Below are 13,331 nucleotides of genomic sequence, written 5' to 3'. Positions count from 1 at the left end.
TGACACCTCCAGGTATTCAAGCGATTTCCTGTCGGACTTGCAAGTTCATGCATCATTTCACTTTTGTCAGTGTACACGACCGAAAACTTGAATCTTTCCATTTTAAACTTTCAGGTGCATATGCAATCATTTGACAATATACATCTCTGTCCTGCGTGTCCGCACGTGATACACTAGTCATTACTGTTAATAAATAACATTTCTGGTGTAAAGAATATTATTCATAAAAATTTAAATAATTCCAAAAAAGAGATTTGATAAAATCAAAATGTGCTTACACATTTTTTCCAATGGTAAATTTGGGGAAATGTAAGTACTCGTTGTCAAAAGTGAAGGACAGTTTGAAACATACAAGACAAATTAATTTAACAAAAATATACGCACTTAACGACCACGCTTTTATACGCCTTGATAGTTACGGAACTATAGATAGTTGCAATTTACACCAAGGTACAAACATGGAGTTTCGGCACGTACCGACATGTAACGTAATGAATTTATCAATACTTTTACCTTTATTAAAGATAATAGCTATGTTTTAACGTTTTCATCATAAAACGGATTTATCTTGCTCGAAATCCCACTTCCAACTCATCGTTGGTGAGAAGGGGACTAAGACTAACGTAATGAGTACTTATACTTGTAAATAATTCAACAAATTATAAATAAATAAGTATTATTACCTGTATTTTACCCGAGTTTACCTGTCAAAAAAATGCGCGCAACTGTAATCGAAAGCTGCGCGCAAACGTAATGATTTTTGCGCGCAAATGTAATGGTAATGCGCGCAAACGTAATGCACCGATAAAAAGAGTGAAACAGCTTGTATGATTGGAGCTTTCAAACTAAATGGTAGACCCAACCCCCAACATAGAAGGGTTCAAATTTTGAGTTGGAGCCGTTAGACTGCTCTATAATTTGATATAATTTGTATCGAAAGCAGTATAGTACACTGCAATGTGAGTATTTGTTAGATCACGCGCGATTTTATTATTTTAAGGAAATGCTTTACGAAATAACTAAGAACAGTTTATTTGTACTCGTAATAAAAAGGAGAAAAGATTGGGCTGCCTCTCTTCAATTTTGTCCAGTTACCAAAGTAAAATCAAATTTAACTTCTTCGACAATGCACATTGTGATATATTGTATATGTCATTCCAACACTTACACTTGTTCTTTTATTTGTGTGTCTATTTAATGACCATTTTAATTCAAAGCTTGGACTTGCATCCTTCATTCTCTACAAAATTTTATAGATAAAGATTTGTTAAAAACTGTAATAAAGCAAAGACTGTTAGACCAGTTTCTTCAGAATTCAAATTCATGAATTCAAATTCGCCAAAAGATATTAACTACAAAATTTTTAAGAAAAACTGGGAATTTGAGGAATATTTTAACATTTTGAACTTTAAAGACGCCGTTGTTCTTTGCCGATTTCGAACGACCAATAACAAATTGCCTATTGAAACAAGAAGATGGCAAAATGTACTGAGAGAAAACCGTGTTTGTCATCTATGTAAAAATTGACAAATTGGTGACGAATATCAAAGGGCACACATTTATCTTTCGTCTGACAGCACGTACACACCGCAGTTATCGTAAATTATATAAACATATAACAAAAATTAGCATTATTTTTTAAAGACAAAACAGAGAAAAGAACTGATAAGTGCGGGTAAGCCATGCGCCTTGCCTCCTTTATGTTTCGATATTTTAGAAATTAATTATTCTTTTATCTATTTTAACACGTGAAAAATACACCGGTGAGTTCCATATATGTCTTTAACTTACAGCTGGTCCTGAAAATGCATGAAATATTTGCCACTGGACTTTAAACAACCAACAATCAATCACACTACAACTTATAGTATATATATTCCCGTATCCCGCTTATACTATGCAGTTCTAATATTTTGTAATTATCCGAGTACCGCTAGACTTCATTTCCCGTTTTTTACTACACATTCATTTGACTTTCACCTGTCACGCTTGCAAAAAATCGGCAGTCCGGCGTGACGCTTATACCCAAATGCGACCCACTATTTTACTCTATTTTGACTCATATTAAGCCCATCATAAATATATTAAAAAAGTAGCGTAGATTTTTTTTATCCCTTTTTATCCCGTCTCGTTTCGTTTTTGAGCCATATATAGATGTCGTATGTGACAATGAGACAACTCTCCATCCGAGTCACAATTTATAAAAGTAGACCATTATACGTCAAAATATGGTCTTCAACATGGAGTCTTGGCTCACACCGAACAGCAAGTTATAAACGGCTCCAGTGTAAAACCATTTAAACGGGAAAACAAAGGTTCAATCTATATCAAAATGTACGTAATTAGTGGTGAAGTGTCATGGAAATGGATAAAAAAATAAGGATAAAGATCCCTATACGCTTTATAAGAAACTAAATGGAATACATTTGAAATAAATGTTATTTCTATTGAATTTATAATAATAATAATAATCTTTATTCGAAAGCAAAACAGCTTATAGTATATTCTCTCTCTTTTTCTTTCTTCTTTTCTCTATTCTTCTTTTTTTTTTTCTCCCTTTTCTTCTTTATTTCTTTTATGAGAGTGTTTTAAAACCAAACTTTCCTCCGTAAGTTAAATTTTATCAAATCTTTCTCTTACTTTATCTATTGTTTGAGCAAGTCGGCTAAATTAAGGCTTTACAGCTAATTTCCTAATGCATGTAAAGCAAAACTTTGGTTGGCTTGCTTGCTTTGTTTGTATAATTGTTTATATAAACTTTGTAAATAAGATTGACATTTTTAAACAATATGAATAGGCTGTTTAATCTGTATTTTTAATATTTGAATTAAATTGGGTGTTATCATAATGATTATCCACTAAAAAAAGCAAGCAAATCAACTAAAGTCTTGCTCTACATGCTTAAAGAAATGAGCTGTAATAGAAAAAAAATTAATTATACAGTGAAAATGCACCGCATATACAATACTAATGATTCGCTCCACAGTGAAAATGAAAGAATAGTATCATTATTCGACAGTAAACATGACTAGCATTACGAAATCATCATAGTGGAATTTAGTTAAATATGAAGAAACTGAAAGACAAATAATATTCTACGTTATACAACTTTAATAATTGTATTAAAATGAATATTTTTTACTGCAACAACATCTCACCTGTTAGTTATAAAGCACCTGCACGATCTGTTCGTGAAATGTCATGAATATTCACCTATTTTGGTATATATTTCACAGCTGGATGGCTTTAGGCGCGATAAAACCCCGCTCGCATCTCTAACTTTGTTTTATTAGTATTTTGTATTTCTGAACATATACATTTTAACTAATTTTCTTCATTTTCTTCAAAAATTAAAAAAAGTTCGTTTGTTTATTTATCATTCTACATTAGACATTTATGGCATATACAGTAAAAATGATATTTTAGGATCCGCACTTTACATACACTGACAAACGGTTTCCGAACAGTTGATGTTTTTTGTTCAATATAAAAACTTGAAAACATAAGCATGTATATTAAAAACTGACGACCAGACATCACTAATACGTGTATACACAAATGCATTAATTCTTTATTAACATTTAGCCCTACGGCACCTTTCTATTAAGAATGATGATGGGAGTAATTGTAATATATATAATAGGCATGTACTTTCTTACGTTACGGATCATTGATTTTGTTACCTGTTGACCCGGTTGATTACTAGCACGTGCCATCGAACCCGACCATTTTAACTAAAACAGATTTTGTTTGAATTAACGCCATATGTATATATATACTAAGTACAATATACCTATCATATGGATTAGAAAATAAATATTATAAGGATACATTGTTTGAATGAAAATTTCTATACGGTGATACTTTAACACCGTCCCGACAGAGACTGAATGAATGCAGTATGATGATCGGGTTTCGGGATCCGAGAAGTCTTTTTTCGAATTTCCGGATGTCGGGAATATTTTTTTCCAACTTAAATAGAGTAAATCGCACTAAAAAAATTAAACATGCATCCTTAACTTTTTTAGGTTACGTTAAGGATTTTCCGTTACTAATCTTCAAATACGAAAAATATTTTCACCGGTCTTCACAACATTTTAAGGTTTATGGCATACATTCTGGTGTGTATACAATTAACATACGACCTTGCATTTAATTACCAATATATATTTATATAAACTAACATTTATTAAAAAAATAAACAACATATATAGACGAATAATTTATTAGTTCCTCGACAAAACAAGAAAAGAAATAAAGAATCAACAGAAGATTTTTTTTTTTTTTTTTAATTAATCAAAATATACTTCAAACAAATCCTAATATTAAAAAACATATATACATATTAATCTAAAATGCATTATCGAGTAGAAGGGGCGCAACTCGTGTTATCAAACCGGTATACTGAACGGATCTAAACAGGGTCTGAACATTTTGAACGTAATTTTGTATCCATGGTCTGTTTTGGTCTGACACGGTCTTAACGGGTCCAAACAACCCGCTAGACGATTCAGTCTTTTCCGTCTTGACATGTCTTAACGAACTGATTTACCTGATGAGGCTATCGATCTGAACGGCGACTAAACGATCTTAAATATCTTGACGAATTTTTCTAGCAGTAAATTCAGTCAATCAAGATGTGATCAGACCAAAATGACCGTTTCAGACTGAAATCGTGCTACTAGTGAACTTAACACCCTAATTTATGTACAGAATGGTTAAGGCGAAGTGTACGTAATTGCACGCCTCTAGCGGAATACGGGATTAAAAACGTTCGTCGTTAGTTACGCAAGTTATCTCCCTTACTCCAAGAAAGGACACACGAAAGAGAAACTACTTTCTGCGGTCTATAATGAATCCAACAAGCACGCCTGTGCTGTCTTAAACCTCATAGAAATTATCTAAATAACTCCAATTAGAAATCACAGCATTCTGTACGTTGTTCTGTGTGGAGCCTGACTTAAAAACACTGGTTTTGTTTTTGTTTTAGAAGCGTAGGAGAAGGCATTTCGTGTTTATGATATCAACAGAAAGAAAAAAACGCCTCACAACAAAATTATAAACAAATAAACAAATAAACATGTAACAATTTTTCTTCTATTGATATCAAATTAATTAAAATGAAACCTGAATTGACCCAACAATATCGTTTTAAAAAAACCGTAGTCTTGAACGAAAAACACAGTACTCAACGTAAAGTTTTATGATAGCCTGTTACAAATAATTAATGAAAGACGTGTGGATTTAATTGTTTAATTAAAAAGACGTTGAAAAGTTCGTATTTTGTGTAATTGAAAATTTAACGACATGATTTATATTCATATAAGAAATCAGACTATACCAAGAGAATAATTTGACCACTAGTGCAAAACTTACCATTAGAAAGAACAAAGACGGAAAACAAACAAAAAATAAACAAATTAGGCCCTAAAATTACTCAGTAACTTAAAAGTTGTCTCACTCTAATATTTATCTTAAAATAAGTAAAAATTATGTCATTCAACTCCCAGTTTTCAACTTTTTCTACATGCATGTGCAGAAAATAAACAGGTGTCTTCTATTCCGTCCGCAATTTATGGGAAAACTAAATCTAAATTTAGAACCATATTGAAATTGAAAGTACACATGTAAGATAAAATATAACATGTCATTTATTTCTTCTTTCACAAATTCCAATTTCGAAGAGAGATATAGCGAAATCTGTTTTCTTTTATTGTGCCTGTGTGCATCATTCAAAATTAGAGAATGTAATTTTGAAGTATCAAGTCTCAATTCAAGATTATGAATGAATAGAATATAGAATTACAGGGGGGGGGGTTAGGACCTTTATCGGAACTCCGGGATCGGGTGAATTTTAAGCTCGGGGTTTCGGGATTGACCTTTTCGGGATCCGGGAATTCTATTTCCGAATTTCGGGTAGTCGGGATTTAAATTTTTGTAAATTCGGGACCTCGGGATTTTGTGTTTTTAAGCCCGGGATTTCGGGATCTGGATCCCTCCTTCCCTCCTCCCTCTATTATGGTTAAAGAAAAGAGGTCAGGGAAGTTTTGTGAAACTTGTAACTGCAATTTAATATTATATTTAGTGGAATGAGAGGTGAAATGTGTTCAGACTATTACATTTCGATTTTTTTTAAAAATTTAACCCAAGTTTACTGCAAGGGGTGTTTAACGACCTCGATGATTATCCATGAGGATCTCGCACTCGGTCAGCTCTAGGTTTTCACCTAGTTCATGATCATACAAGAATTGAGAAGCCTGTGGTTTGCTAGTCTTATAATATGAGACTTTGGAGTTCATATAATTTATATTCAACGTTTTTTATCGAATATTTCAAGGCTTTTTGACTATCAATGTTGACCCCTCCCCCAATTGATTGGATAAAATGAATAGATTGCCGCCCCTATTTCAAACTGAAGTCCTATAAACTGACTGGTATTCGAATTTGTTAAAAGAAATAATTTGTATCTCTGGACAGGGGCGTAGCTGCCGTTAGGCACTTTAGGCACGTGCCTACACATAATTTTTTCACATTTTTTTGTTTTATTAAAAATAAATTAATAAACAATGTTATCTGTAGATGAAAGCCGGTGAAGTTGTCAAAACTCTATAATTATCGAATGTCATGTGTACACAGTTGACTGAATACCTAGCTACGCCCCTGACTCATATTGATTCAATACCGTAATGCCGAAAAAAATCATTTGTTTCCGCGAATTCCGAACAGCTAGAAATATATTCCCGAGTTTCAATTTGAGTAACTCGAATAATTCAAGCCCTTTCCATGTCCGATTTTCTCCCACACGAGAAATGTAGCATGCGTACATCAGCTGAATAATACGACTGAATTATTCGGGTTACAATTTGTGTAAATCCCGAATGCACATAAAAGTAAAGGTCCAGCCCAACTTTCGGAAAAGGACTGTTGTAGATTTCAGATTGATTTCCAGAAATAAAAATCATACAAAAATGTTTCACTCAAATATTCGTCTTCAGACGTGTAAAGTTATACAACGGTTACTAGCCAGTCTGGATTGTGATAAAAAGAAGCGCATGTGATGCATAAAATATATAATGTCGTGGCTCAGGGATGTGTTGAATTATAGAGATGCTTATGCGGCACAAATATATGATTAATTTACCCAAATGTACTAAGAATTACCACAAAACTTAAATTTACTTAAATATTGATTTGTTATCCTGTGCCAGACAGATGGCTGATATTCTGAGAAGAGACCTTGATAAAATGAAGTTTTATGGGAACAAAGATTTTGAAAACACGTCGCAGTGTTTAGATTTTAACAAAAATAAGGCACCAATTAAGGTAGAAAATAGTTCTAGTTTATAATGGAAAAATGTCAACCGTTTTCTAGCTTGGCGATCTCCGCACGCACCTGAATATAATAGACAAATACAATACAATAATACACAAAACGTAACATAAAGAACTAAAGACCGAGCAACATGAACTCCAACAAAACGGTATATATTTCATACAAGTATAGAACTATATGAAGCGTCGTAACTGTTGCTGCGACGTCAATAACGTTGTCGTTGTTTTTTGTTTTTTCACACTCAAGATTCAACTTTAACAGTGTATAGCTTGAAAAGTAGCACGGTTGCTAAGGACTTTCTTTGCACCAATCGATTCCTCAGACATTTTAGAATCGTCTCATAAATTTAAAAAAAAATCGATTGTCTAATATAATAGAAAATCTTTGAAATGTAACAATTCCTGCCGAATTTCACGATTTTTCCTATATATCCTTTGTAATTTTGGTGTATGATACTGTTAACTTCAACAGCTCGTATCTCAAAAACGAAAACGGTTACCCCCTTTTTTTATTTTATTTTCCGATTTATTTTTACAAGCAGAATCTACATGTAAAATTTTAAAAAAATCCATTGTGTAGTTTAATTACGTACACTTCGCCTTAAATAAAAACAAATATGTTACACAACAATAAACGACAACTACTGAATAACAGGCTCTTGACTTGAGACAGGCATATACAGAATGTTGATTTTGTAGTATGATGATTTAACATTATTTTATTGAAACAGAGAGATCCAGTAGATGAAGATGTACCTTATTGTACACTGAAGTCTTTTCCAGCAACTATTGAACATTGTATACAGTGGGCTAGAGATAAGGTAGGTTACTATAAAAACAATTGGTGCTTTTGATTGATAACTCAAATATGCCTCTGTGTTGAAGACAGTACCTTGACTATAATGGTTTACTTTTATAAATTGTGACATGGATGGAGAGTTGTCTCATTGGCACTTATACCACATCTTCCTATATCTATTTGAATGAGTTCAGGAATTATGCCCTTAGGATTCAAAAATAAGCAAAATTGATGGGTTGAAGAAAATTTGCCTGTAATTGTTTAATACTAATGAACATAATATAGGTTTATTGCATGAATATTGGGGAATATTGTCCAGAGTAGAATTTTATATTGCACGAGCTTGCGACTGCAATATATGTTCTAGGAGGCCATATTCCCCAATATTCATGCAATAACCCTTTTACTGTATAGCACTATAATATTTGATAGTAAAAATTGGTTTAAACTAAAAAAAAATCGTTGATGATGTCATGAATTTTGAAGATTTATTGCACTAGTGCAATATTGAAATTTATTGCACGCCAACTTTTGGTTTTCTTTCTGTGGGAAATATTATATTGCTATACAATAATGACAATTATTAATGCTTTAACAAACCTGTGTGTCCTTTTCAGAAGTTAAAAGATATAACTTTGCCAGAGTTAATCCTCTACTGATAATATCAATTTTTAGATGTATTTACCATATTTTTAAATGCATCCTTTTTTCTATTAGACAAGTGTCTATGAGTAATGCTCCTTTATAAACAATTAAATATTACATACAATCTTCAATCTAATGAGCATCTGATGTCTAATGTTACACTGGTGCAACAAACAATTACACAAAGTATAATTCTTCATTGATAATGATTTAATATATTACAGTTTGAGAGTTCATTTGTACAGAAACCCAGTATGTTTAACAAATTCTGGTCCAAAAATAAAGACGCACAAGATGTGATAGAGGTAAATATTATATAAGTTTCACATGGAAAAAATATTTCTAATATAGTGAAATACAACATAACACTTTGTATACAAGAGTTTATAAGGGCATATAAAAAAAAATACTGTAAAGAATTAGAATCCAGAGTGAAAAAAAATCATATACTGTGTAACAGATAGGAAGTAATTAAGCCGATAAACCATCTAAAACAATATAAGTATGATGACAGATAGAATGTTACATAATTTATTGACTTTTTAGATGTTCTACAAATAAAGAATAAAAAATCCAAGAATTAGAATATTGAAAAAAAAAGGATTTATTTCACAAGTGAAATATGATTTTTATCTGCATGGGAATTCAAGGTATATCCTTGGAACCAAAGTTACATGAATGGTTAAAATGTTGATTGTTTTAAAAGTTGGTCAACATTTTCTTGCATATTACAGAAATTATTAGATGGATCAAGTATAGATGGTGGAGTTCAAGTCAGTAAAATATTACACAATAGATCTGCAGCTTGGTCAGATTGTATCAAGTTAGGGAGGCTTAAGTTTGAAAAATATTTTAATCATCGGGTAAGTTACACTTGTAACAACAAATTCTATTAAATTGGCAAAAAAAGGGGAGTCTGTTTTAATACACCTTATCGCTAATCCCGGCTGACCCGGCCACTTGAACTTTTGACGCATACAACAATCACTTTTCCATTGTGGCGTCAGATATTTTGTTTTGTGACGTCAAAAATTTACGGGAACCTGTGTGATATCCAGTAATGGCGGACAAATAGCGATAAGGTTTATTGCTGTGAAAGTTACACAACCAAGTAACAATTGGTCATATTTATATAATCTTAGGAAGATTGAATTTGAAAAAAGCAACTTCCAACTTTAAGCTGAATCAGCAGTTTCAATCATCATAAATGTTTTCAACAATCAACTTTTAAAAATTAAGCTGTATGACTTTCATGTCAGAAAGATATTTTTTGTTATTATACATGTATAAGAAAAAAACTGCTAGTTTTATTGATTTTTTAATCAATTGCAAAATGTGATCACTTTTAATTTATTTCTACAGGCAAAGCAATTACTTCATCATTTTCCTTTAGACACCAAACAGAGTGATGGATGTAAGTAAATCTATCAGTTGTAGAAGAGACATATATATGTATCAATAATCAGGTTTCATACTTATTCAAATTGTTAATTATCACGTTCAAATTAAATATGAAGCTTTATGATAAGTTATCACAGTGAACTAGCTGTGTTGAACAGCAGTAATTTTACACTACCAATAGGAAGATATTTGTTAATAGATTATTACGATTGTACTTGTGTTTTTGCCCTGAGAGGAAAAATAGATTTTTTTTTTATATAAACTAATCAAAAGAGATAAGTTGAGGTTTAACTTTATCAACATTGATCAAGCATTGTGATAAGTGTTGGTCAAAATCAATAAGAATTGGTCAAGCATATATAAAAATTGAAAATGTGCAGCTTTTTTTTAGCACTAATTGTTTTTTAGAGGGTTTTTTGTTTCAGAAATTTCAGTTTTTCAGTAGTGTTATCCATGTAGAGTACCCTCTTTTTAGGCAAATTAACTGCTTTACATGATATATCCCAAGAGCTTGTAGGATTTCTGTTTCTTTTTACTTATATAGAGAAATTTTAAAATTACAACCTAGCCATTTTTAGCCAAGGATAAGTAACTTTCAAATCAAACTTTTTTTTGTTGAAAAAATGGCAGCATGAAAGGTATTGGCTGCTTACATTAATTTTTGTTTGTGTTATTTCAGCACTGTTTTGGCAGTCCCCAAAGAGACCTCCTGTGCCACAGGAATTTGATGTAGCCAATGAAAAGTGAGTACTGCCTTTACAACAATATAAAGTAAGGCTCTTATACCTAAAGTGACTGTACCCAAATTGCACCTATTTTGACAGTTTTTTCATCTACGTTTTTTTATGATAAAGACAAAAATGTCCATTCTGTGTTTATTTTGTAGCCGTATCCTTCATTATTTTAAAGGTACACCAATTTGATTTTTATTCCATATGGAATCATAGATAAATTGGTCTAAACTGACCTCCAAACCATCAATGATTCTGAAATGAGGAGTACCCAAATTGCATCCATGCTTAAATTCACATCGTCAAAAGTATAAGAACAGAGTTTTTGTTTAATTTCTTCAAATATTTTGAACAATTGGATATTAGTCCATGCTTACTCTTCATTATTTTATAAATGGATACTTGTAACATGTTGTACTTGCCCATTTTAAAAATATGACGTTTTGATGACGTCGCATGGCGACGTTTCAGTACATTTTGCTTTTTCAGTAAATACTTCATCTGTTGATAAATACTGTGAACGTTTTTTGCATGTCTAAATAGTTTTACCTATGTTAAAAGATGTGCTTAGTATCAAATCAAAAAAATACAAATTGTTTAGTGTCTATGAAATTTTGTAAGATTTTCGCTGCTAGTTTTGCTAAATAGGTGCAATTTGGGTACTCGGTGCAATTTGGGTACCGTTACGTTATATTTAAGTTGTATTACAAGATATTGGCAATTTTAATGTGCAAGTTTAATCAGTTATCTCCCTTGCGTATGTTTCTTGGAAAAAATAAAATATTAAAAAAATCATGAAATGATAACATAATCAAATAGGGGAACATGAGTGATGTATCAAATTATCAGCATGAACATCTCTCTAAGGTCCAAAATATTAAGAAAAAACTTATTCCAAATAAAAGGCATTCAGGACAAGTTACAGAAGAAAACATTTTTAGTCTTAAACGAAGTAGTGTGATATATACATGTAGGAAAATTACCAAGATATTTTTAGTCTTAAAGATTTTATGAATTCTAATTTTGAAATGAACCAATGAACAAAAAGAAATGTTAATTTCCATGAAAATATTATAAAACAAAAACACACAAGCCACATTACAATATATGTTATACATTATTTAGTAGAATTGACATATGATTATAGTACATTGTACGTATTAAGCGACATAAAAGATATAATTTGTACATAGACAAAGCAGAGTTATCTTTCTTATTTCAAAAAATAATCCTGTAATACTGTCTTGAAGGTACAGTGCTGTTGTTAACATCCTTGTCTAATGGTCTCGGATGAATTTTTGTCTCAGCGGTTTTAATCATACCATATCTCACTATGCTCCACCTTGGGGCGGGGCATTATGTTTTTCAGTCTGTGACTCTGTTCATTTGTTAGTCCGTATGTCTGTCCTGCTTCAGGTTAAAACTTTTGGTCAAGGTTAGTTTTTGATGAAGTTCAAGTCCAATCAACCTGAAAACTTAGTACACATGCTTCCTATGATAGAATCTTTTAATTTCAAAGCCAAATAATAGTTATGACTCCATATTCACGATCCACAGAACATAGAAAATGATTGTGTGAGTTGGGCATCCATGTACTATTGACACATTCTTGTTTTTATATTGAATTAGAATTTTAATGCATTGATAATGTTTAACATAAAAAAACATTGGACGTCAAGAATTTAGTAATGCAAGTTTATTGCATACACTACAACTTCTACAACCAATTTAACATGTACCTTCCTTTTTAGCTCACCTGGCCCGAAGGGCCAAGTGAGCTTTTCCCATCACTTTGCGTCCGGCGTCCGGCGTCGTCGTCCGTCGTCGTCGTTAACTTTTACAAAAATCTTCTCCTCTGAAACTGCTGGGCCAAATTAAACCAAACTTGGCCACAATCATCATTGGGGTATCTAGTTTAAAAAATGTGTGGTGTGACCCCGCCTACCAACCAAGATGGCCGCCATGGCTAAAAATAGAACATAGGGGTAAAATGCAGTTTTTGGCTTATAACTCAAAAACCAAAGCATTTAGAGCAAATCTGACATAGGGGTAAAATTGTTTATCAGGTCAAGATCTATCTGTCCTGAAATTTTCAGATGAATCAGACAACCCGTTGTTGGGTTGCTGCCCCTGAATATGTAATTTTAAAGAAATTTTGCTGTTTTTGGTTATTATCTTGAATATTATTATAGATAAAGATAAACTGTAAACAGCAATAAAGTTCAGCAAAGTAAGATTTACAAAAAAGTCAACATGACCGAAATGGTCAATTGACCCCTTTAGGAGTTATTGCCCTTTATAGTCAATTTTTAACCATTTTTCGTAAATCTTGGTCATCTTTTAGAAAAATCTTCTCCTCTGAAACTGCAGGGCCAAATTAAACCAAACTTGGCCACAATCATCATTGGGATATTTAGTTTAAA

At 32.1% G+C, this 13,331-nt stretch overlaps 1 protein-coding gene across 5 annotated transcripts in view; it reads left to right on the top strand.

Moving 5' to 3' along the window:
* LOC143071357 (ubiquitin-like modifier-activating enzyme 6) overlaps nt 1-13,331 on the top strand; it is a 57,605-nt gene that overhangs the window by 31,601 nt on the left and 12,673 nt on the right. For all 5 annotated transcript variants that reach the window (XM_076245603.1, XM_076245602.1, XM_076245606.1 and 2 more), the window contains exons 22-26: nt 8,064-8,153; nt 9,001-9,081; nt 9,511-9,639; nt 10,139-10,190; nt 10,857-10,920. In XM_076245603.1, the coding sequence (XP_076101718.1) occupies nt 8,064-8,153; nt 9,001-9,081; nt 9,511-9,639; nt 10,139-10,190; nt 10,857-10,920 (416 nt within the window). The remainder of the gene's footprint in view (nt 1-8,063; nt 8,154-9,000; nt 9,082-9,510; nt 9,640-10,138; nt 10,191-10,856; nt 10,921-13,331) is intronic.

This window comes from Mytilus galloprovincialis, chromosome 4 (assembly GCF_965363235.1).
Source record: "Mytilus galloprovincialis chromosome 4, xbMytGall1.hap1.1, whole genome shotgun sequence".
In the NCBI taxonomy this organism is placed as follows: domain Eukaryota; kingdom Metazoa; phylum Mollusca; class Bivalvia; order Mytilida; family Mytilidae; genus Mytilus; species Mytilus galloprovincialis.
The sequence above is the reverse complement of the archived record's forward strand: the minus strand, read 5'-3'. Positions and strand labels throughout refer to the sequence as shown.